This window comes from Lycium ferocissimum, chromosome 10 (genome assembly GCF_029784015.1).
Source record: "Lycium ferocissimum isolate CSIRO_LF1 chromosome 10, AGI_CSIRO_Lferr_CH_V1, whole genome shotgun sequence".
Classification (NCBI taxonomy): domain Eukaryota; kingdom Viridiplantae; phylum Streptophyta; class Magnoliopsida; order Solanales; family Solanaceae; genus Lycium; species Lycium ferocissimum.
In genome coordinates, this window is record NC_081351.1 from 47308184 (window position 1) to 47332212 (window position 24029).

General features: G+C 34.5%; 1 protein-coding gene and 1 long non-coding RNA gene across 3 annotated transcripts; both read left to right on the top strand.

The window, feature by feature from the left end:
* The first annotated feature begins 2139 nt into the window (after positions 1-2139).
* On the top strand, positions 2140-3757 carry LOC132035540 (uncharacterized). Its single transcript, XR_009409303.1, has 3 exons — positions 2140-2968; positions 3044-3325; positions 3414-3757. It is a non-coding gene; the product is annotated as an uncharacterized LOC132035540 (long non-coding RNA).
* A 12378-nt stretch (positions 3758-16135) lies between these two features.
* LOC132034109 (probable magnesium transporter NIPA6) lies at positions 16136-24013 on the top strand. Of its 2 annotated transcripts, XM_059424361.1 has the most exons (10): positions 16646-16781; positions 18538-18595; positions 19569-19625; positions 19718-19808; positions 19891-20051; positions 20156-20283; positions 22396-22533; positions 22738-22830; positions 22916-23033; positions 23519-24013. In XM_059424361.1, the coding sequence occupies exons 3-10, from the start codon at positions 19616-19618 to the stop codon at positions 23644-23646; spliced, it is 867 nt and encodes a 288-aa protein (XP_059280344.1). In that variant the 5' UTR covers positions 16646-16781; positions 18538-18595; positions 19569-19615; the 3' UTR covers positions 23647-24013. The 2 variants fall into 2 exon arrangements, with proteins under 2 accessions (XP_059280343.1, XP_059280344.1); XM_059424360.1 differs by lacking the exon at positions 18538-18595 and having other exon boundaries at positions 16136-16781.
* Positions 24014-24029: the final 16 nt, after the last annotated feature.

The window sequence follows — 24029 nt, forward strand, 5'->3', positions numbered from 1 at the left end:
TAGGGCTTAATCTGAATGTTACTTGAGAACTAACTTTCTCCTATTTTTTGTCATCTATGTTAAAAAATCAGGGCTTTATAAGGATTTTGATACAGTTTTATGATAGTTGGGTTATTAAACTTTGCATATATTTATTGTTCCAGGAAAATGACCGACAAATACATAAATCTAAGGTTTCATATTGGTGGTATACTTGTGAGTGAGTTAGGGCCTATTTATATTGGGGGGAACAAGGAGTATGCCTTTAATGTTGATATGGATCATTTGTCTATTCCGGAATTGAATGATTATTGTAGGGATTTTGGGGTTACCAATGTAGAGAAAATGTTTATTGGATCTTCTGAATGTGGCAATTTGGTAGAATTGGTGAAAGATGGGGATTTGTTGGTCTTAGCTAATTTGTTGGCTAATGGGGGTACTATGGACATTTATATATGTGATAAGGGGGAGGTTTTTATTAAAAAAACACATGTGGCTAGTGAGTCTTTTAAGATCACATGTAATAGGGTAGGTGGACCTAATAAAGAATCTACCGGCAAGGTTAGTGGAAGTCTCAGTGCACCTTTAGGTAAAGAAATAGAACTTATTGATGGTAAAGGTCAAATTCAAGGGATCCAACAATCAGATCTGGTGGAAAATTTTATTGGGAGCACAAATGAAATTGAAGATGAATTTGGGTTGTCTAGTGAAGAGGAAGATGATGTAAAAGATAATGTGCATAGTGATGCCGAAGACAATGAAAATGTTAACCTTTGTGATGATGAGAATGGTTATGGAGTGATGTTCATGAAGAGCTAAACATAGTTAAGGTAGATTTGAAAGCATATGTGAAGAAAAAAAGGGAGCCAAGAAAGAAAAAAGTTGCTGAGTGTTTTTACGGGAGAAGTTGGCATGGATCCAGGTTTTGAAGACATTGACATACCCAAGAAAAATCTGACTGGTAAGTTATTAGATGATGAGCCTTTTTATGACAGTTCAGATGCGGACAGCTTTGAGAGTGAAAGTGATGGGGAAACATATGTTGAAAAATCTGGTATTTTAAGAGCAAGGAAGAAGGACAAAAGGGTCTCATATGATCCAACATGGAAAAAAGTTGTGTGGCAACTAAATATGGTGTTTGGGGATGTGAAAAAATTCAGAAAAGCAATCGGTAGGTATGCAATTGAGAGAGGTTGTCAACTAGATAAGATCCATAATGATCAAAAAAGAGTTAGTTAAATACAAAGCTGGAGGATGTCCTTGGCTACTTTATGCTAGCAAAGACTCTATATTTCCCAATTTCATTATAAGAACTTACAATCCAAGACACAAGTTCTATAAGACCAACACCAATACAATGTGCAACTATAAGTATTTGGCTAAGTACTATAGAAATAGGATTATTTCTCAACCTTGCATAAAGGGGTGGGAAATACAAGATTTGGTCAGGGAAGATATGGGGTTATATGTTGGTAAGTTTGTGTGTTTGAAGGCCAGGAAAATGGTGTTGAAAAAGGTAATGGATGATCATATTGCTGAGTTTAGTAGAATCTATGACTACAGAGATGTGATTCTTGAATCAAATCCAGGAAGCAGTTGTGTGGTAAAGGTGAAAAATTGTGATGATGGAAAAAAACTCTTCCACTCTTTCTATATTTGCTTTTCAGCTTTGAAAAAAGGATTTATTGAGGGTTGTAGAAAGTGTATTGGGTTAGATGGTTGCTTCTTGAAGGGGATATCTCAGGGCCAATTGCTTGTTGCTATTGCAAAGGATGGGAATAATCAGATGTTCCCAATAGCTTGGTCGTAGTTGGGCCGAAAGTAAAGATACTTGGACTTGGTTTCGAGGATCTTGAAATCGATTTGGACATCAATGATGAAGGAGCAGGATTAAAAATCATAAGTGACATGCAAAAGGTATGATTCTCAAACTGGTTTTAGCTATATTTTTGCTAGTTTTAGGTGTTGTTTCTAGCTAATTCCAGCTTCTTTTTTTGCTCTGTTTAGGTGCTATTTTTTTAGCTATTTTTATCTAACTTCAGCTATATTTTTGCTCTTTTTAGCCATTGTTTAGGTGCTGTTTTAGCTATTGTTTTTAAGTAATTTCATTTTTTTTTGGCTGATTTTAACTGCTGTTTAGCTGCTGTTTTTCAGTTGAAGAAGAAAAATGTTTTGGGCTTGTGCCAGGTCAACATTTGAAGCTCAACTCAGGAGGAACTTGGACAAATTAGCACTGTTAGGTGAAGGTATTTCTAACAGCTTAGCAAGCTTTAATCCTGAAAGATGGTCTAAAGCAATGTTCAAGACAACTTCAAAATGTGACAATGTGGATAACAATATGGTGGAAAGCTTCAATGCTTGGGTGTTGGGTGCTAGGCACAAGACTATCATCAGTATGCCTGAAGAGATTAGGACAAAGGTAATGAATAGGTTCACCAAGGTGGTAGCATTTGCGGATAGCTGGACCTATGACATATCCCCAATGGTAATGTCGATATTAAATACAAATGTGGAGATGTCGATGAGGGTGGAAATTAAGTGGGATGGTGACATTGGATATGAAGTGAAGGATGGTCGATATAAACGTGTGGTTAACCTAATTCAGGGAACTTGTACTTGCAGAATTTGGGCACTTAAAGGGATTCCTTGTGCACATGCAATAGCGTACCATGCATCACGATGAAGCCAATCCCCTTGATGCAGTTTATACATGGTACAAAAAAGAGACCTACTTGAGAGCTTATGGAAATTTCTTACAACCAATAACCAATATGGAGATGTGGCCTGAGATATCAAATCCAAAAGTTGAGCCACCTCCTGTTAGGAAAATGCTCGGAAGGCCTTCAAAAAAAGAGAAAGAAGGAGCTTGGAGAGGTATCAAGTTGTGGAAAGCTTTCAAAGAAGGGAAAAATCATAAAGGTGCTCAGTTTGTAAGTCAACAAATCACAATATAAGAACATGTCCAAACAAACCTCCCGCTACTTCAAAGGTACATTCTATTTCTATTAATGTTTATTTATAGCATATTAACATCTTTAACAATTTCAACTTATTTTTTGCAAAGGGAGTAGCTACATCACAAGCATCCACCAGTGGAAAAAAATCAAGGGCGCACATAGAAAAAAATGCTACAAGTAAGGGTGGTAAAGGAAGTCCCAAGCAACAATCTCATTCGTCTCAGCCCTCTCAAGTAGTGCAACAATCTCAATCCTCTCAATCATCTCAAGCAATAGTGGAAAGTGGCAGTGGTAGTGGAAGTACAAAAGGTGCAAGCAATACATTTAAGAGGCCAAGAGTAGTGGGCCATGGCGTGTTTGTGAGCAAAAGCGGCTTTACTTGTGCTGAGGTAAGGACAAGGGACATTAATAAATTTATCTCCTTAATGACACCTCTTTAAAATAGTCTAATATTTCTTTTATTACTTCGCAAAGAAGGACGACCGACTAGTAGGGTAATCAAAAGTGGAGCACAAGAGAAATTGATAAGTTCAGTCAGGTATTTGGTGATCTTGGTTATGCACCAAGTAAAGGTCTCAAATGGAATGGAAAAAAGGCTATCACAGGAAGGCAACTTCAACATAAAAGTGCATCACTTAGGTATATGAAAACCAAGTCACAAGCTTCATCACAAAGTGCAACAAAAGCTGGAGGTGTTTAGGAAAGACATGACTGATTTTTGTTGCGGTTTGAACTACTTTAACTGGAGGTGTTTAGGAAAGACGAGACTGATTTTTTGTTGTGGTTCAAACTATTTCTACGTTGTGTATTTTGATGGTGAATATGGTAGTACTTGTCATACCCTATTTTAACCAGGGTCAAAATAGTTTACAACATCCGGGTAATTCCGGGGTTATTTAAAGTTAAGGAGTCGCCACCTAATTAATTATGGTGAATTAGGGCACCTAAGGTTAATTAAAGTTATTATCTAAAGTTGATTTGTTTTTAAAGTCTACGAAACCAAAAAGATCTAGGTACGGGTTCAACTAACTTAAAGGGAAGGTATTAGGCATCCTCTAAGTTCCATAAAAATGGTTAATCCGACCGGACTCAAATTAATTAGGCTAAGTGTAAATATAGTATTTTAAATATTTAAGAAAGTAGCTTGTAAGTGTTGTTAAGGTTATAAATAGAAATATAATAATGCTATTTAAAATAAGACTTTATAAATAATTTAAGAAAAGGATATTTCATAAAAAGATATATAGGTAGAAAGTTTTGCAAATAACGTAATGCATTTCTGAATTTTAACAAAGAAACAATTATTTTCACAAGGACTGAAATCATTTTATAAACCATATATCTTAGCGTCGTTTGTTTCCAAACAAAAGTATTTTCATAACGTCTTATATGAATTTAAGGAGTTATACATAAATAACTACTTCAAAGAAATTTGATAGATTTGAGCTGGGAGTTAGAAATACGTTATAATAATATGTCGATGATATTAGAATACGGGTTTGCTCTAAAAAAGTACAGTGAAGGAGAAAGATGTATGTTTAAAAGATGATCTGATAATGCCAAAAGCTAATCTCAATTGGCTAATCCTTTTTCAAATTTCGGGTAAAACAAAAGAAAACTACTCTTTCAATTTAGCTTGATTATTAAAAAGAACTTCAGCCTACTTCCTAGCAAGACTATCCGCGACGTAAGGGTTATAGCGATTTCAATTCTAGAACATCCAAATGTTATAGGCATCATAATCTACCCTTTCTAAATTGATAGCATTCTAGGCTATATCCTTCTAAGAGAACCAACATATTCAAAGGACAATCCCAAAAGTAAAAAAAAAAATAATAATAAGATTGTAAGAAAGTTATGACGGATGCAGCTTCCTTGCACTCATTTCATTTCCATTTTTTCGGATGGGGGAGAGAGAGGAACCAAGTAATGAGGGACAGAGGCTTCGAGGCAGTATGGTCTCAAACGAGACCGCTCGGATAATGAGTCTTTATGAAGACTCCATTTCGCTCCGAAGTGTACATGTAAAAGAAAAGATAAAGATTAGCAAAGGAAAACATACGCAGTCGACTAATAAGAATGGATTCATCTAGTAATTAAAATGAACATAGAACTGAGAAGGAAGGGGATCGATTCCATGCTTTACACGTATATCAACCAGATGAAAGCTAAACAATATGAAATCAAATAGTCTACAAATGCTCAGCAGTGGACTTATGGTCATCGATCAACTAAGGGATGGCATTGCAATTTAACGGACACATAAACAGGAACATCCAAATATAGGACATGTACAACATTTACTATAATAACCAGGTCGTGTATAACATCATACAAAATAAACATGATCAAAACCTCACGGAAGCGGAACAAGGTGCATGCTAAGAATTTTTTAGAACAGAATCATCACAAATTTTTCTTAAAAAGTGATAAAAAAAACAATCATGTATATACCATGCCGTGCATATCAGATGTATACCGAATGTATATCTTCTTCTCCCCTTGATAACCCACTGTATATCCTATGTATATTTGGCTCTAAATAGATTCTAAATTCTGGAAATTCAGTCTAAACATCCAAACTAGAATACACATCTTCCCAATTCATTTTAGTAAATGTTAATCTATCCTAACAGCTCCCAAACATCAAGCAAACAGTATGACGACAAAGAATTACATACCACTAAGGATATAGCGGAACAAGCTAAAATTCCTAACTAAGCGAGAAATTAAAGATGACAAGTAACGGGCGTATCGAAGTTTACCTTTGTTGTGTGCGGTGAAGTGAGGCGTCGAAGTCGTTGAATCTACTCGTTAGGAGCGGGTTAGGATTCGACACCAATAAGCCACAGAAATCGGGCATCGCGGTTAAAGTTCACCCGCATGAATGGAACGTTTAGACGATCTTAGAGTTTAGAGTGGTAAAAATGAGAAATTGTAAAAAAAATATGCTAAGGATTCTGATTAAAAATGTTCAAGACCAGATTAACAAGAAAAGGGAAAACTCGAGACTTAGTAAGAGAAATGTTCATATCCCCCCTTTCGGCTGAGGAGTTAGAGAGTATTTATAGGTAAATTAGAACCTAGGGCTTTGATTTGGCGGGATTTTGAATTCGATTTTGGTTCTGGGTCAACATGACCGTTTCGAACTGAAAAATTGAATCTTTTAACAGTTATTTTTTCAGAAACTTCAAAAGTTCTTTGGCTATTTGTGTTGACCATCTCAATGACGATGAGAGAGGAAAGGATTTACACAAAAAATAAAACGGCAAGACCTGCCATCGTTGAAAGGAAAATGGGTCTTTGTTAAAAAGGGGAAAGAGGAGAAGACGACAAGATGAGGAGCGTAGAGAGAGGGAGAGTAGGAGAGAGCAGCGAGCATTGCACGAAAATGGGTGTCACTGTCTGCCATTGTTGAAGGCAACTGAGCCTTTGTTCACAATAGGAAAGGGATGAGAGAGAGAAAAGAGAGGAGAGAGTGCGGCTGTTGTTGTTTGATTAGGGTAGGAAGAAAAAATGTTTAAGAGAAAGTGGGCCGGGTCGGGTAGGAAAAGGTGTGGGCTGAATCGAAAGTTGGGCTGGTCTGGTAAGAAAATGGTAATGTATTTTGGGCCCTTAATTTGGCTGGAAGACATTGGTCTTTCCTCCTTTATTTTAATTATTCTTTGGGTTTCTAATTTAATAACTAGTATTATGTTAAAACAATTAGTAATTAATATGTAGAAAAAATAAGGATTTAACAAAGTGTTGTCTCGTAATTAATTTAACGAGTACAAAAATCCGAAAAATGAAATGATGATGAGCCATTAAAAATTATGATAAGGTAATGCTCGAAATGTTGATGGTAAAAATAATGAAAAATGAAAGTAAAGATATTAATAGCAGTAGAAATAAAAGTTAGTAGTGAAAATAGAGTATTTAGCTTGTCAATAGATTTAGAAGCCCGAAGAAATAAATCAGAATAAAGGAGAGACAAAATTAGGTGTCAACAGTACTCATTTTTGGTTGTGTATGGTGACTGATTTGCAGCCCAAATAGTTATTGTATGGTGACTGCTTTTTGACTAGTAGTTATTGAATGGTGTTGTTTAACATTCAATTCAGTTCTTTAAGTGAATGTTGTTTTTAATGTATGATTTGTTGACACCCAATTTTGTCCCTCCTTTTTTCTAATTTATTTCTGCGGGATTCTAAACTTATTGACGAGCTAAACACTTTATTTTCACCATTATTTTTTATTGCTACTACTATTAATATCGTTACTTTCATTCGACATTACTAGAATTACCTTATCACAAATTGTAAAGTGGTTCGTCATCATTTTTATTTTCAGATTTTGTACTCGTTAAATTAATTATACTTTATCAAGTCCTTTATTTTCTACGTATTAATCACTAATCACATAATACATATTATACAAGTTATATCACTTAGGAGTTAATTAATTAGAAGAAGAGGCCAAATTCAGATCCACCAGCCCACATTTTCGGACCAACAGACCAGTCCAACAGCACCGACCAGCCCACTAACACTAAACCTACCCGACCCGATCCAGCCCAGCTTTCCTCTTCATCCCTAAACCTAATGAGCAAAAGGAAAAATGCAGCCCTTTCATCTCTCTCTCTCTCCCTACGCTCTCTCTCCTCAGCCGCATCATCTTCTCTCTTTCATTCTATCTTCAGCAAAACACAGACCTTCTTTCAACCATGGCAGATCTGTGCCACCTCATTTTCGTGCAATGTTCCGCGTCTCTCCTTTCCTCTTCAAAACAAAAGAAGCTTTACTTTCGGCCATGGCAGATTTGTGTCTTGCCATTTCTATACAAGTTTCACTTCCCTCCTGTCGTCAACGACTGAGTCAACACAAGAAGACAAACTCTGAAAATCAATTGATACGAAACAGAGATTTGTTCAAAATTCAAACGGATATATCATTTCAAAACCCCGCCCAAATCGTGAACCCTAGCACTGACTTCACCTATAAATATCATGTTAAGAGCTCAGCCGAAAAAAAAAAGGGAGGGTATTTTCATCTTTTCCTTTTCGATTCTTATTTTTGATGACCATACTCAACATTTTCATTTTTTTAAGTCCTAGATCTTGATCTTGAGTCAAATTACATTCTGTTTAAGGGGGAAAAAAGACGACCATCTTCTAAAACATACTTTTTTTATTTCGGGAACTTTAGCCGTGATAAAGGTTGGATTTTATAAGCGAATTGTTCGAACTCATTCTGTCGAGCCTCGGATCTGTTCGTTGCGAGAGCAGATTCGTGACCCCCGTCCCAGTTCATCGCACGCAAACAAGGTAAACTTTGATACACTTATCGCTTTCAGCCTTTGATTTCTGCTTTAGTTAAAACTTTAGTTCTTTTACGTTTTTCTTTTTATTATTATGTAGTTTCTTTGTCGTCGTGTTATTCGTTTGATGTTTGGGAGTTGTTAGGATAGATTACCATTTATTAAAATGAATTTGAAAGACGTGTACTCTAGTTTGGATGGTTAGACTGAATTTCCAGGATTTAGAACCTGTTTAAAGCTGAATATACATAAGATATACAGTGGGTTATCAATGTAAGAAGAAGGTATACATTCAATATATATCTGATATACACATCGCGGTGTGTATATCTTAGGTATATTGAGGTATGTGATTAAAACAGATCGGGAATGAATCATCTCCATAATTGTCTTCCGTCCGTAAGCTATGTTTTCTGTTTGATTAATGCCAATATGAAACAGTAGCAGTGAGTATTAGCTGTTTGTTCTTCAGCTCTGTTTTTTTCTTCTGCTATTTAGATGTTGCTATTGTACATGATAACTCATTGTGTATTGTCTTTTAACATGGGTCTTTAAAACTGGAAATAAATTTCATCCTTCCATGTCCTGCACTTCTTCAAATGTGTTTGGGTTGCACAAATGCTGCTTCCATGTCGCGGATATGAATCTAATTTGCTGTAACTTGTGTTAAGGAGGGTTAAATGACATTTATTAGTTTAAAGTTAAGGTAATGTTTTTCTGGTTGCATAGTCTAAATTACGAATGTTCGACAAAATGCTTCTAAGCATTCTACATGTGCCAAAATGATTACTTTGCGTGTTAAGAGATCAGCCCATATCCTGTTTGTGCACCTACTGGTGAAATAAACCTGATTTCATTTCCTATAGGGTATGAGTTTTAGGAATTAGAAACGATGTGTTAGACTTTGCCTAGAGTTCAATGGTCTGATTTGCTAAAGGAAGGTGATAGTCTATCTGTTCAAATAATGTGCATAATGGGTCTGTATCATCCTTTATTCTCTTTGAATTCTATGCATTCAGCCTGTCTCTCACTTTGCACATTATTTGGTTCTGCTAGATGCTGTACATATTTCTCCTCCAATCGTTATTTTCAAATCTCGTCCCTCTAAAACCATGTCGTAGGTTTTCTATTTCAGACCAGGGTAGTGCTTTGACATGTATTTGGAATTTTTGACTCCTCTATGCGCAGATTATTTTTTTTCAGTCCATGACCTTATGGTCAGTCCTCTGTTCCATGCCGTAATGCAGTCCCTATTTGGTTATAGCAATTGATCATATGCATTGGCCTTATCCTTGTTTGTCCTTCCTCACATTAATCTATCTGTGCAGAAGCTGCCATGCCTGATTCTGATCTAGAATGTTTTAAAGCATGATACATAGTTTAAATGTTCTATAGGATAGTGATCTCATTATGCTAGTTAATGTTTAGTTTGCCTTACTTGTTTGCCTAGCTCACCAGATCTAGTTATGATATTGGGCTTTTGATTTGTTTGTTGAGTTCGCTATGTTTAGTTACAATGGTAGTGTCTCCGCTTTATTTTACTCAGCTTACTATGTTGCCTAGTCCCTCTGTTCGCTGCTGGGATCTCCCCTGTCTCTAATTTATTTTTTTAAAATATACATGGCATATGCACAACCTACTAATCTACTTTGAGTTTACATTTTGTATGTTTGGCTTTATTCCTTGGTTATACACTAATCTTTTTCCCTTTTGTTTTGTGCATGACCATCTCGCACACGAGTCTGAGGGGCTCGTCATCTTCCGCATTTGGTGTTGGGCCAAAGCCCAACGAAATTTTCTCTTCGAGTCATCCGCAACCCGCAACATATAAAAGAAATTCTTGGGCCAAGCTCATATAGTAAAAGAGCCGATTGCAACGGCCTTCAAATGGGCTAGGCCCGTCTACTTTCTCTACTCTATTCCTTTTTGTATACTTGACTTGTGTGAATTGACTAACACTTTATCTTATTCTTGTTCTTTCTTAGCTTAGATGAATCCTAGCGGGGTTTGTAGGAATTCTCGTTTGGAAGATTAAGTAGGTTTGTTTAAGATCTAGAGCGAGTTTAAATGTTGATATCTATAACATTTTGGGCTACACGAATGATTTCCCGAAAGGACGCCAAGAGAAAATAATAACTACACTTTCCAAACAAATCATGTTGATTTCAAAATATTTTAAAATAGTGAAGGCTTGAATCATTCCCTTTATACGATAAAATCCTCTCTTTGATTTCCTACGATTTCGTCGTATTTTAATAATGTAAAACTTTAAAACTTTATCGATATCAATCTTACAATGATTCTTTTAATTTGTTAATCAGTATAACTTATTTTCTTTAAGTATTTACAAGCGTTATACATCCTGCACTTTCTCAATTTATAACTAAGCTATTTTATACCAATTATTATTTTCCTACACGTCCCATTTCAAATAGCATTACTATATGTCTATCTACAACTTTAACCATACTTACAAAGATACTACTTCAATATCATAAAATATTCTTAGCCTAATTAAATTTGAGTCCGGTCGGATTAACCATTATTAATGGAATTTAGAGGATGCCTAATACCTTCCCTCTAAGTTAGTTGAACCCTTACCTAGAATCATTTGGTTTCGTAGACTTTAAAATAAAGTTAACTTTAGATACTTACTTTGATTAAACTTAGGTGCCCTAATTCACCGTAAATAATTAGGTGGTGACTCCTGTACTTTAAATAACCCTGGAATTACCGGGATGTTGTAAACTATTTTGACCCCGGTTGAAATAGGGTATAACATGATTATTGTTGTGTTATGTGAGAACAACAAAAGGAGGAAGTTTTGTTGGTGAATAGAGATAAGATTGAGGTACAAGAAATTCAAATAGCTTGAGAGGAAGCTATGAAGATTCTTCCGTATGTATATTTCTGTTCAGATAGTTTAGTGTGTGTATTAAAATAGTTATGGTTGTACTTCTTGAAATGAGGATTACGGTGTGAGACGAAAGGAGTAGGTGTTCTATTTAAAATAAATTTGTGGAGTTTTCACAAATGTTGCTAAGACTTAAACAGTTCATAATTGCTGCTAATGCGAGTATGGTTCTACTAGAATTTGTCACTATTTTTGAGATGACACCTCTGTTACTTCCCAAGCTAAATTGTAAGCGAATATGTTTCTTCTTAATATAGGCATTTTCTGGCTTTGCTAATTCTTTCATGGAGGATGATTTGCACAGATTACATAAACAAAATTACACAAAATACCATTCCATAGTGTACATTCACTAATTCCATATTACACAAAAATATTCAAACTTGCTGAGGGCTACCTAGCATTTGAACAACAAAAAAAATACATTAAAACATACACTAATAAACAACAACATCTTCAATCTTTTCTTCTTCTTCAATTCATCCTCAAGTTCCTTCTTATCCATTTTCAAGCCAAGAATAACAGCCTTTGCTTGGGCTGGGAATGTATCATCATACCAATCAAAGAATCCACAAGCAACACGATCACTAATCTAAAAAAATTAAATCACACCATTTAACCGGATGATTAATGGCAAAAACATATTGGTTAATGTATAATAATTTGAAAGATGATTACCCCATAATTCGGGCATCCATAAAAATGTCTTCCCGGATGATTATTCGTTGTTGATGTTCTTATCGTTGCAGGCTGCCCGCATTTACAAAAGACATTCTTCCTCATTTTGACAAGAAAGTATGATCAATGAAGCAGATGAAAGGAAACAAAAAGGAGGAGAAAATCTTATTAGCCCATATAGAAGAAGAAAATGAAGAACAAGTTTGATAATGAAGAAGAAATAGATGAAAAAATCTGCACAGGAGAAGAAGAAATGAAGAAAAATGGTTGGGAATTGATGAAGAAGAAAGGGGAGAGCTTAGGGTTTTAAAGAATTAATTGAATTTTTTTAAAAAAAATAATAATAATGAGTCAGCAAAATATAGCCGTTATCTATGCCAAATGGATGAAAAAAATTTGATAAAATTTTGCTTCACGCGCTTTGAGGTGAGTGAGGTCAAACATTTAGTCTAGTCAGCGTCCAGGTGTGTTTTCCTAACTGTATAGTGATAGTTTAGGTGTGTTTTGCTCACTTCGGATAGTTCAGGTATGAAACACAAAAAAACGTGATAGTTTAAGTGTGTTTTTGACCCTTACTCTTAAACTTATTGGTATCTTTAACTTTGACACCTTATCTAAGACTCTAGTAATGTTGATGGGAGGTAAAGCAAATTTCCATTACTAAATGCTAGTTATAAAATTATGTAGAGCCAGAATTTATGTATATCTTTTTAAATACGGAAAAGGGCCTAAAATACCCTCCAACTATTAGAATTGGTGCAAAAATACCCTCCATCCACCTTTGAGCCCCCAAATACCCCTGTCATTCACCTTTGAGCTCCCAAATACCCCTGACATCCACCTATGGGGTCTAATATACCTTTATTTCTAACAGTCCCATGTTGATGCCCAATTTTGTCCATCCTTTTGTCCAATTTACATCGTTAAGCTTCTATTTTAATATTAATTATATTTTTTTTATCATATAGTTAAATTTCTTGATGATCTCTATAGTTATTATTATTATTATTATTATTATTATTATTATTATTATTATTATTATTATTATTATTATTATTATTATTATTATTATTATTATTATTATTATTATTATTATTATTATTATTATTATTATTAGTATTACTATTATTACTATTATTATTATTATTACTATTATTATTAGTATTACTATTACTATTACTATTATTATTATTATTATTATTATTATTATTATTATTATTATTATTATTGCTATTATTACTATTATTATTATTATTATTATTATTATTATTACTATTATTATTAGTATTACTATTACTATTACTATTACTATTACTTCCCTCTACTTTTATTATCATTATGAAAATCGAGAAAATCTATTTGAAATTACTATATTCCCCAAATAAACCAAATAAATTTTTTTCACCCATTTCCTAAAGTTTCTACCCAGCCCATAATCCCTTTCCAACTAAAAATCCCCAAAGGCATCAGGTTACCCACAAAATCAAATATCCATAACTCATTGTTATTTACTCAAAATTCCTAAGACCCCGTCATCTCTAAATTTCCTTTAAATCAAACATTCCCCGATTCTCGTCGAAATTCCCCGGCTACAAAATCCCATTCTTTGTGCCTTTTATATTCTTTCATTTATTCTAGTTTGATTTTCTCTTCTCCTCTCTTTTCAATTCCACTTTCTTTCCTTAATTCATTCACCTTAATTTCTTACTAGTAATCATAAAAATCATAGCTTAATATCCTCCTTAATTGCGAAATCGAAACTTTCCTCTTTTCATCTAATATGCCAAGAACAAAATGATAGAAGTTTGGACCCGAATCTATTCGAAAAATCCGTCCAAGTTCAAGATTATTATTAATAATAATAATAGTAATAATAGTAATAGAGATCATCAAGAAATTTGACTACAAATTGTGATAAAAAAAATATAATTAATAATCTAATAAAATAGAAGCTTAACGATGTAAATTGGACGAAATGATGGACAAAATTGGGTGTCAACATGGGGCTATTAGAAAATAAGGGTATATTAGACCCCATAGGTGGATGGCAGGAGTATTTGGGGGCTCAAAGGTGGATGACAGGGGTATTTGGGGGGGCACCAAAGGTGGATGGAGGGTATTTTTGCACCAATTCTAATAGTTCAAGGGTATTTTAGGCCCTTGTCCGTTTTAAATAAGGAGGTAGTTGCAACAAAATTTACGTCATAGACTCATAGCTGCTATCTACAGTTCACTTCTTCAATTGAGACTTGAGACCACACTTATTTAATTTTCCTCATCAACCCAAGCAATTGAGGAAGAAGTAAATGATTTGGGAAGAAGTTTGGCACCACAATGCATAGTAATAAAAAATTTGCGGCGAAGCATTAAAACTAAAAAATTAGAGATTTTGCATATCATTGTGTTTTCCATAATTGTTAATAACGTGACAACACGCATTTGCTGACGGGTTTCCTGACTTTCAGGCTAGTAATATTTGGAGTGATTAATTATTTTCACGTTTAGTACCAGTTGACAATATATGAGAGCGGATAAGTATTTACCAAAATTTTGTGTCTTACCTACAAGGTAGGTAAATCAATTTTAATTAACTTCAAACTTTAACATAAATCCATCATGATAACTGATTCCAACGAATGTCAATTTAAAACATTTACCAACTTAAATCGTAACTAGAATACTAGATACAGCAATATATTCCATAACTAGATACAGCAATATGTTCCATAGCTAGATACAGCAATATGTTCCATAGCTAGATACAGCAATATATTCCATAGCTAGATATAGCAATATGTTCCTTTAAGATGTTATTTGGGGGAACATTATGTTGAGTTCTAAAATTAAAGATCACGGTCGGCAGAAAGCTAGTTTTGCCGATATTGCGAAAATCGAAATTACTATTCTAGGCTAGAATTTCTAGCACTTCAAAGTTCAAACATAGAACATGATATGAGTTGTCAAGTGAAATATGATCTCGATGCAATTTTTAAACTTTGCGAATGTGTTTCATTACTATATCTACTACTCCTTTCATTCCAATTTACGTGATATAATTTGACTAAGCATGAAATTTAAGAAAAAAAAGAAAACTTTTGAAACTTGTAGTCTAAAACAAGTCATAGATTTTTGTATGACTCTAAATCATTTCATTAAGGGTATAATGGGAAGTTTAAAGTTAAATTATTTCTAAATATAAAAATGTATCATTCTTTCTTAAACAGACTAAAAAAAAAAAGTATAGCACATAAATTGTGGAATAGAGGGAGTACAAATTATGCAACAGAAAAAACCAGCCGCACATGTTATGACACCAATTATTGTGATCAAGTGAAAAAGTGTAATGAAAAAACATGCTATGATTAGGGGCGTTAGTGGTTCGGTTTGGATCGATTTCTTTCTAAAAGGAAATCAAATCAATTAAGTCTGTTTTTTAAAATTTTGGAGCGGAATCAAATCAATTTAATCGATTTTCCAATAATTAGATTTTTATCGGTTAATTATGTTTTTAATGTTTTTTTAAATATGTGACAATATACTTTTAAACGCATATTTAGATTGACTATATTTCAGAATAACACTATCAAACCAATTACTCATATACTAGAATAACACTATCAAACCAATTACTCATATACTAGAATAACACTATCAAACCAATTACTCATATACTACCAAAATTAATTATTCTTTAAGAAAAAAGGGAACGCACTATATATGTAATCAAGTTATATATAAAGCATCTTTAAGGAAATCATATGCATTGTCCAAAAATTTAACCATTTCCAAGGTACTTAATAAAACTTTTTACAATGATTTTTTATTTTTGGGCAAAAAATCAAAGAATTGTGTTGTTACCAAGATATCTTGAATATAAATCAATTAAATAATGATGAATAATTAAAGGGCTCAAGACAAGAAATAAATTCTTAAAATTACCAAATAAAGACTACAAATCAAATTAGAAAGTAAAGGCAAAAAATTTAAATTACTATAAAGACAAACATCTAAATTATACATCAAGAGTGGAAAAGATTGTTCCGTACCGTAAACTTTTTAGAAATTTATAATTTTTAAATAGGTATTTATATAATCGATCTGATTCAATTTTTACCAAACCAAACCAAACAAAAAAGTCTTGATTTTTTTTTCTTTTTTTGGCTTTAATCGATTTTTTTGTTTTTCTGTGAACACCCATTTTACATAATTAAATTATAAAAACCTAGCTCTTTAAAAGCTACACGTAATGTAATAAAACCATTGTGCCAAATTGCGAAAGAGATACAAATAGCCAAATCAACCCAAAGCAACGAATCAAAACATGCCAAGATTATACCTCTTGGAGCCACAATTCTCCATTCTTGATGACACATTTTAAAAAAACAACGTATTAAATTGTCTCGTTTCTCCTTAAGTAACTAACCAATCACACTCTATAACCAGCTTCTAGTATTATCACACCAATTTTCTCACTACCCATTTTCATTTTTCTTGCTATTTTGGGTAATTGAGTAAAGCTACAAAGGTTTTCAAGATACCGTTATTGTGTTCCTTGCTATTTTAGTCTTTCTTTATTAGTGTTATCATCTTGTTGAGTATATTCAGGGAAACCTTGAAATTTCTGTTCTTGGAAATTTCAGATGAGAATTATGTTCCAAAATAATTGTCCAAAAGCTTTAGATATAATATTGGGATTGTGTTTCTTGCTATTTTAGCCTCTCTTTAGTGTTATCTTCGTTGAGTGTATTCTTGAAATTGCTGTTCTTGGGAATTCAGATGAGAATTAAGTTCCAAAATAACAGTCCAAAAAGTGTAGATATAATATTGGAGGATCATGTATAGTGCTAATTGGACTGGTTTTGGATTGGCTGTGGCGTCTAGTGCTTTTATTGGGTCCAGTTTTATCATCAAGAAAAAGGGTCTTCAGAAAGCTGGGGCATCTGGTACTAGGGCCAGTGAGTATTACATTTTCTTGATACCAAAGTATTTTATTTTAGGTCTTATTGTATACAATTTATTGCTTTTGGTTGATTCATGGAACTTTCGTTGTGTCCCCAATTCAGTTAGTCTTTTACATGTGTGTTATTTACTTCCTTAGCAACTGCCAAGGAAGGGAGGTAATTTGCTTAGATAAAGTGTCTTCCTAGACTAAGTGTTTGGGGACATAGTTTGCTAAAGTTGTTTGATATGATATGCTTGATTCTTTATGTGTGTGCGTGTCGTCGTATTACTTCTCCCTAAGGTTAGGAAGGCTGAGCTTCATCAATATCATACAGAGGGAAGTTGTTGCTAAGTGTTTACCCTAATTTTCTTATCATATTTGGGTTTTCCTTTTTCTTGAAGGAATATGGCATCAAAATCGATTATGTACGCTGATTGTACGTCTACTTCAAACGCTAGAAACATACCATTTTTGTGTGAAATGACAGGGATTGGTTTAGTTAGTTAGGGAATCCCTTTTTTCGTTCAATCATTGTATAGAAGGGAAAGACAAGTAGTAAATTATTCCTTGTCTAGAAATATCCAAATTTTGAGACCTACGAATGGGGATATTTCTGAAACTCACACAAAAAAGGAAGTGAGTTAGACAAAAAGAAAAACAACTTTGACAAAAAAAGAAGTGACTTGGATTTAGGATAACTAATTTTTTTTCTTTTCCTAAAAGGAGAATATTAATCTTTCATATTTGGCAAGAAAAGGTTTTGAAAATTTCTATTAATTGAGGATATTTCCTTCTCATTTTACAGCATCTACGATGTACTCCTTAAGATAATCTTGTTTAGGGCAGAAGTAAACCTCTTTAAGAGTGAATTTTGTGAGGTTATTCTCTTTATATTCATATTCTTTTTTTTTCCTTAGTGAATTGCTCATATGTAGGTCAATTGACCAACCGTGCTAGGTTATTATGTCTCTTGTACATTTCTCTTTGTGGTCTTATTTATCATCGTCTATGTTGCTCGGACTCGGTGTCGAGTGTCGGATACGGGTACGGATCTAGAGGTCGGATTCGGCATAATTTAAATTTTAAGATTCGGGGGTACGGATCCACGTGCGGATACGGGTGCGGGGATTCGGCTAAAATAATTCAAAATTATAAGAAAAATAACTAAATCTATGCCTAGAAATAAAAAACAAAAATAATTTTTTATAGTTATGTTTCGTTTATAATTAAATATTAATTTTTAATTAACTTGAAACTCTTCTAGATACAATAAGTGTCCATTCCTCAAGAGCTCTCCGTTTCTTTCAATTTGGCCTCAAATTTTTTCTCAGATTGGTCCATGGATTTGGTCAAAGTATCCAATGTCGTTTGACCAGATCCGACACGAATCTGGTGTCGGTGTCGGTGTCGTGTCGTGTCGGACACGGGTGCGGCAGCAAAAGTGAAGGGTCCGAGCAACGTAGATCATCGTTCAATGTTTGCTTTATTAGCTTCCGCTTGAAACCTGGTAATTGTGCCCTATGTAGAATGGATATAGAGGACTCATATAGCTGGAACCATCTATTATAGGATTGAGTCAAAGTTGGTCGATTGATGATTGATATTTCTAACCATTTTACTGCATTACCATCGGCCAAGAGGCATAGTAATCAAAGTTTATGATATATCAGGTGCTGTTTCTAGACCTCCCGGAAATTCTTACTTCATTTGCTTGCTACTTAAGTACGGTTTAAGACTATATTACGCTCTGTTGGAACACCATGATGTAGGTGTTCGACTGTAAAATATGATCAATGGGATACTTCTTCCAGCAAATGTAGAGTCACAGTGAGTATTACTAATACATAATGATTGCTTATAAAAGGTGCTGGATTTCTCAAAGCAGTTATCTGGGCGAGGAAAGGGAAAACTTGTTCTAAAACTCAAGTAGTGGAGTTTGCACTTCTCTCCAAAAGAAATTCTTGGGTGTGCATTTCTGGCAAAAGTGAATACCAAGTTAGTTAAATTGGAATTGACATTTTGCAGATATCATGCCAGTAAGTAGTACTTGAATAATCTTGGAGAAGTATTTGAAAAAGAATTCATATTCTTCAGAACATTGACCAGTTAGCTGCTTTTGAGTGTTGGTGGCAGTTATCTAGGATAATGACAATGCTTTAGCAATCAGAGCCACTTCAGCGGCACCTGTTTAAACTTAGTACCTGTGATACTTGGATTGTTCTTGTGGAATGGGGTCAGCAATGTAACTCCTCGATTAGTGTGCATTTACTCAATATGCTTATGGTTCATAAATGGTTGTTCATGGGAATCCCAAAGTAGTTGACATGTCAGCACGAATTGAATACCTGTGATACTTTGATGGTTACCGCTTGTAGAATGGGTATACCTACTCATGCTTCTAGTTCACTAAATGGTTGTTCTTGGGAATTCCGAATTATTTGATCTGACAGCTCCAAATAAATGCAAACTGCTGTATTAGGTAGTACTAATTACGTATTTTATAGCGCAAGAAATGAGCTAAAGACATAATAGATGAATCTTGACTTTAAGAGCTGAAAATGATTAGCGTGATGGGTGTTATAAATCATTCTGCATTGTAACAAGCTGAATTTGCTTGAAAATTTAATTTATCAGCTAGTTTCCACATTAAAAGTAGACACATCATGCACATTATTTGTAAAGTTTATATGTAGAATTTGCTTTTCTGTATTAACATTATATAGAAGTTAGTTTAAAAGCTGATTATATGAAATCTGTTGCTCTGGCTATTTGAGAATGAGATATTTGTTTCTTGTTGAAGGCTCGGGTGGATATGGTTACCTACGGGAGCCTCTTTGGTGGATTGGGATGGTAACTAGTAAGTCTTGAATAGCTTCTTATTTTTCAGAGAATATGTTCCTGAATTTGTTTTTCTAATATTGAGCGCAACATCCACCATAATCCTTGCAGTGATTGTTGGAGAATTTGCAAATTTTGTGGCTTACATTTATGCGCCAGCAGTTCTTGTGACACCGCTTGGAGCTTTAAGTATAATTGTTAGGTAAATTTTTCAGTCGACCTTATTATTTTCTGGGCAATTGCTTGTTCGGTTTTCTTCCATATAATTTGGCGCTTTGCTGCAGTGCTGTTCTAGCACATTTCTTACTGAAGGAAAAATTGAAGAAACTGGGAGTATTAGGATGTGTTTTATGTATAGTAGGTTCTGTTGTCATTGTTCTTCATGCACCTGGTGAACATGAACTTAATTCAGTGGATGAAATATGGGCATTAGCTACGCAACCAGGTATGCTGATTTGCTGTGCTGTATTTCCTTGAATATCATTCTTGTTTCCCTTGCTGATATATCATTTATTTTCTTATTTTGATGTTTTACTCTTTGTTTTGCAGCTTTTCTTTTGTACACTGCCTCAGCAGTTGCAATAGCATTGGTACTAGTCTTATATTGTGAGCCTCGCTATGGTCAGACAAATATTATGGTCTATATTGGTGTTTGCTCCATCATTGGGTCCTTGACGGTTAGTTTGAAGCAAGACGCCTTGTCTTTTTAACTTAAGTTTGTCCAAATTCTACCTCTGTCTTTGGTGTTGGAATAGCATAATTTGGCCAATAAATGGATTATATATTTTAAGTTGTGAAGGGTCAAACTGCTCCTGGGTCCTCAATCCACTGCTAGTTGTCACTGAAGCAAAAGAGAACTTCTCATTTAGGTATAAATTGGATGTATGAAACTTGAGAAATTACTCCAGAGCTTTAGGGTGCTTTAAAGTGTTTGCATATCAGTAGATGTGTTTTCCTGACTAGATGTTTGTACAAATGACTATACTTTGATCTGTTATAAAGCACAAGGTAGCAAGGGTTGCTGTTGTTTCCATGACTAGTAGGTGATGTAACTCAATAAAAGATTGCACTGCTATTACTTTATTTTGTTAGTTTTTTTGTCTTTTAGAATTTAAAGTCTTTTGCTAGTTGATATAAATTGTTATCTTGTTAGCTAAATTGCACGGACTCGGGTGCGGGTATCCAATACGGGTACGGATCCGAGTGTCAGATTCGGCAAAAATATAAATTTTAAGATTTGCGGGTGCGGATCCAGGTATGGATACGGGTGGGGGGGTTCGGCTAAGAAAATTCATAATAATAAAAATAGAGTTATAAAGAAAAAGACCCCTTGAATTCTTGGTTTCTCTCTGTTTGGCCTGAAACATGAAGCAACGATTATGAGACAAAAGGACTATAATATTGAAGGTATGCCGTTTCCCATGTCTTCAATCTGTTTTATTTTTCATTTCCCATGTCTTAAATCTGTTTTATCTTTCATTTTGAGAAATCAAAATCTCAATTTTCCCACCAAATTTGTCCGTGGACTCCAGTCAAAGTATCCGAAGTTGGTTAACTATATCCGAGACGTATCCTGCTCCCGCACCCGTCCCTGTCCCGTGTCGAGACGGGAGCGAGCGGCATAAAAAACGAAGAGTCCGCGCAACTTAGCTTGTTAGCTCGAGGTCAAGTTAGTTTAAGAGTTCTTTATCATTGGAATTCACTATCTTATGAATAGTACTCTCATGTATTTTGTATAAAGAACTTGATAAATAACAGTTTATGAGGTATCATGAAATAACACCCAACATGGGTGTGTTTGCCATGAATTCAGATAAATAGAAGTTTATGAACTGGTTGCTCTCTTACGCTTCTATCCCATTTCTCCTGTTTCCCTTTATTCTTTTCCCTTTTATATTTCTCCCTTTTGGTGCTACATCAATCTTGGCATTAAAGAATGATCTATCAATCTTTTGATCTCTCTTGAAAGTTGGAAACGTTTAATTACGTAAATCCGAGGCACCACTAGAAGTCGGAATCTATCCACGAGTTTCTTTTTGCAACAAAATCTCATTCAATAGAAGTATCTTTCCTTTATGCTTCCAGCATGAATGAGTTCCATTTTGTAGATCTGGGTTTTTCGGAGTGGGACCAACTGCCTACTCGTTTTGGATTCGAGTTTTCTTCAAATGGAGGAGAATGATGTAACTCAATAGTAGATTCAGTATTATAACGTTTTATGTTTAGTTAAAACAAAGTAATGATAACCTAGGCGTTTAGTTAAGGATGAAGTCCTATCTATTAGTTCGAGATAATCATATCTTTCAGTTTTATCTAGTCTAAACTTGTTTATTCGAGACAGAATTAGTTTTAAGAGCTTTAACTTTTGCAAACTTCACTATTACGTATTCTGTTCGGAAGTTTTTAATAACACTTAGATGGATGACAATTTTTGAATTGATTCCTCTTATTCTTCTCTCATTCTCCTACTTCTTTCAACTCTTCTCGCTTCTCCTTTCTGGTGATAAATCAGGTGGCCTATTTAAGAGAAAAGGCACGACATAACAAGAACAGGTCCAATCTGCATCCTACATTAAATCTTTAGCATTAATTGAGCTACTATTGCAGTCGCTCTTTGCAGATCTGTCTTTTAGAGAGAATGCTCGTGTCGCCAATGAAACAAGATAAAATTATTCCTGATGGGAAGTAAAGATAAATATAGGAACTGATCTTTCTAAGTTTCTCAGAAGTAGAATTGGTAAAAATTGCATGTACCATTCATTCTAAGCTTGTTTGTTGCTCTATTGTAGGTTATGAGCATCAAAGCTATCGGTATAGCGATAAAGCTTACATTGGAGGGTTCAAACCAAGCTGCACATTTTCAAACTTGGGTGTTTGTGATGGTTTCTGTTACATGTATAATTACTCAACTAAATTACTTAAATAAGGTACTTTCTACTTTTCCTTGTGGTATGCAGTGATGTTTGAGAGTACAGTTGTGGTTGAAAAACCTATGAACGGACACTCACAGGAAGCTGTTCAAATGATTGAGTTACTATTTACGGGGGATTACTGTGGAAACTACATTTTGTTGAATCTTGGCTTAGACTTATAATGTAAATTGGACAAATGCCTGAATTTGGCTCTTGCAGGCATTGGACACGTTTAACACAGCTGTGGTTTCTCCAATATATTATGCCATGTTCACATCACTTACAATTTTAGCCAGTGCCATAATGTTTAAGGTACTCTAAAAGTTCTTGTTTGGGATTCATGGAGGACTTCTCTCATTTTCGTTTCTAGTGTCATGTCTTTCTCGTGATGTTTCAGGATTGGTCTGGTCAGAGTGCTAGCAGCATCGTTTCAGTGCTTTGTGGCTTTTTAACTGTGCTCTCAGGTACAATGGTTCTTCATGGTACAAGAGATCCAGATCATCCTCCTAGTACAGGTATTTACATGGTTTAGAGCGTGATAGTGTGTTGATGTGCAAAGAAAATCCATGTGTCTTTTTATTCTAGTAGGTGCAACAATGCAAAAGGTTATGCCTACTGGTTTTTATGATGTAAATTTATCCCCCAAGTAGTAATAGGTGTTGGCAAATTTGTCTCTCTTGTTAGACGCTCTTGTATACTTGATGACTCTCTTTGTTGCTATGGAGCTCAAGTGCTGCTGTAGAATCAATTGATTTAGCTTTTAGATTGGAAATAGCCTCTCTTTCAAAGGGAAAAGGACATTGTTCTCCTATTTATGAGATGATAAGGAGATGGTATCGCTTTCTGTAGATGGAGCATTAATAGAAGAAGATGACTTATTGACTTATCATAGTCTAGACATTCCGAATATGCGTATTCTTCTTTGCTGCAGTTCTTGCCACCAGAACTTGTTGCTTTTGGCATGTCTTTGATTAGTTTAAACATCATGTATTACTTGCAGATTTGTATGCGCAACTTTCCCCTCAAATATCATGGTTGGTACATGCCAACGGAGAAATATGGAAGCAGAAAGAGGACGGTTTGCATTCAGAATTTGTTGCAATAATTAGGCAGGATCATTTCAAGTAGGGGAAAAAGAGAACTCAGATGATTGGTTGGAGGCACTTCTCTATGGCTGTTCAATTTTCCTCCAAACAAACTTCGTCATGCCAGATTTTGGATGTACCAATCAGCTCCCCTTTGTCAGTTTCAGCTTGAGAATGTTCTCGGTTTTTCTTCTCTAGGTACAGATGTCTGATATCTGTTGATTATTCTTGTCCATATTTAGACTTAATTTTTTCGGCCTAGATTGTAGATTTCTGGATTTGGTGGACGCCTAGATGTAGTATAGCGGGTAAAAAAATGGTGGTATTTATTCGATAAGATTGTTCTGTTTGTGAAGAACAGTTTTTACAGTCATGAACAAGGCAATGATAGTTTGAACTCAACCATTTTTTTTTTAACGTTGACAT

Bases quoted from the DNA above. Each gene is read 5' to 3' on its own strand.
- LOC132034109 (XM_059424360.1), top strand. From the start codon at position 16,661: ATGTATAGTGCTAATTGGACTGGTTTTGGATTGGCTGTGGCGTCTAGT. The intron at 22,831-22,915 runs GTACTCTAAAAG...GTGATGTTTCAG, and splicing joins CCAGTGCCATAATGTTTAAG to GATTGGTCTGGTCAGAGTGC. The intron at 23,034-23,518 runs GTATTTACATGG...TATTACTTGCAG, and splicing joins AGATCATCCTCCTAGTACAG to ATTTGTATGCGCAACTTTCC.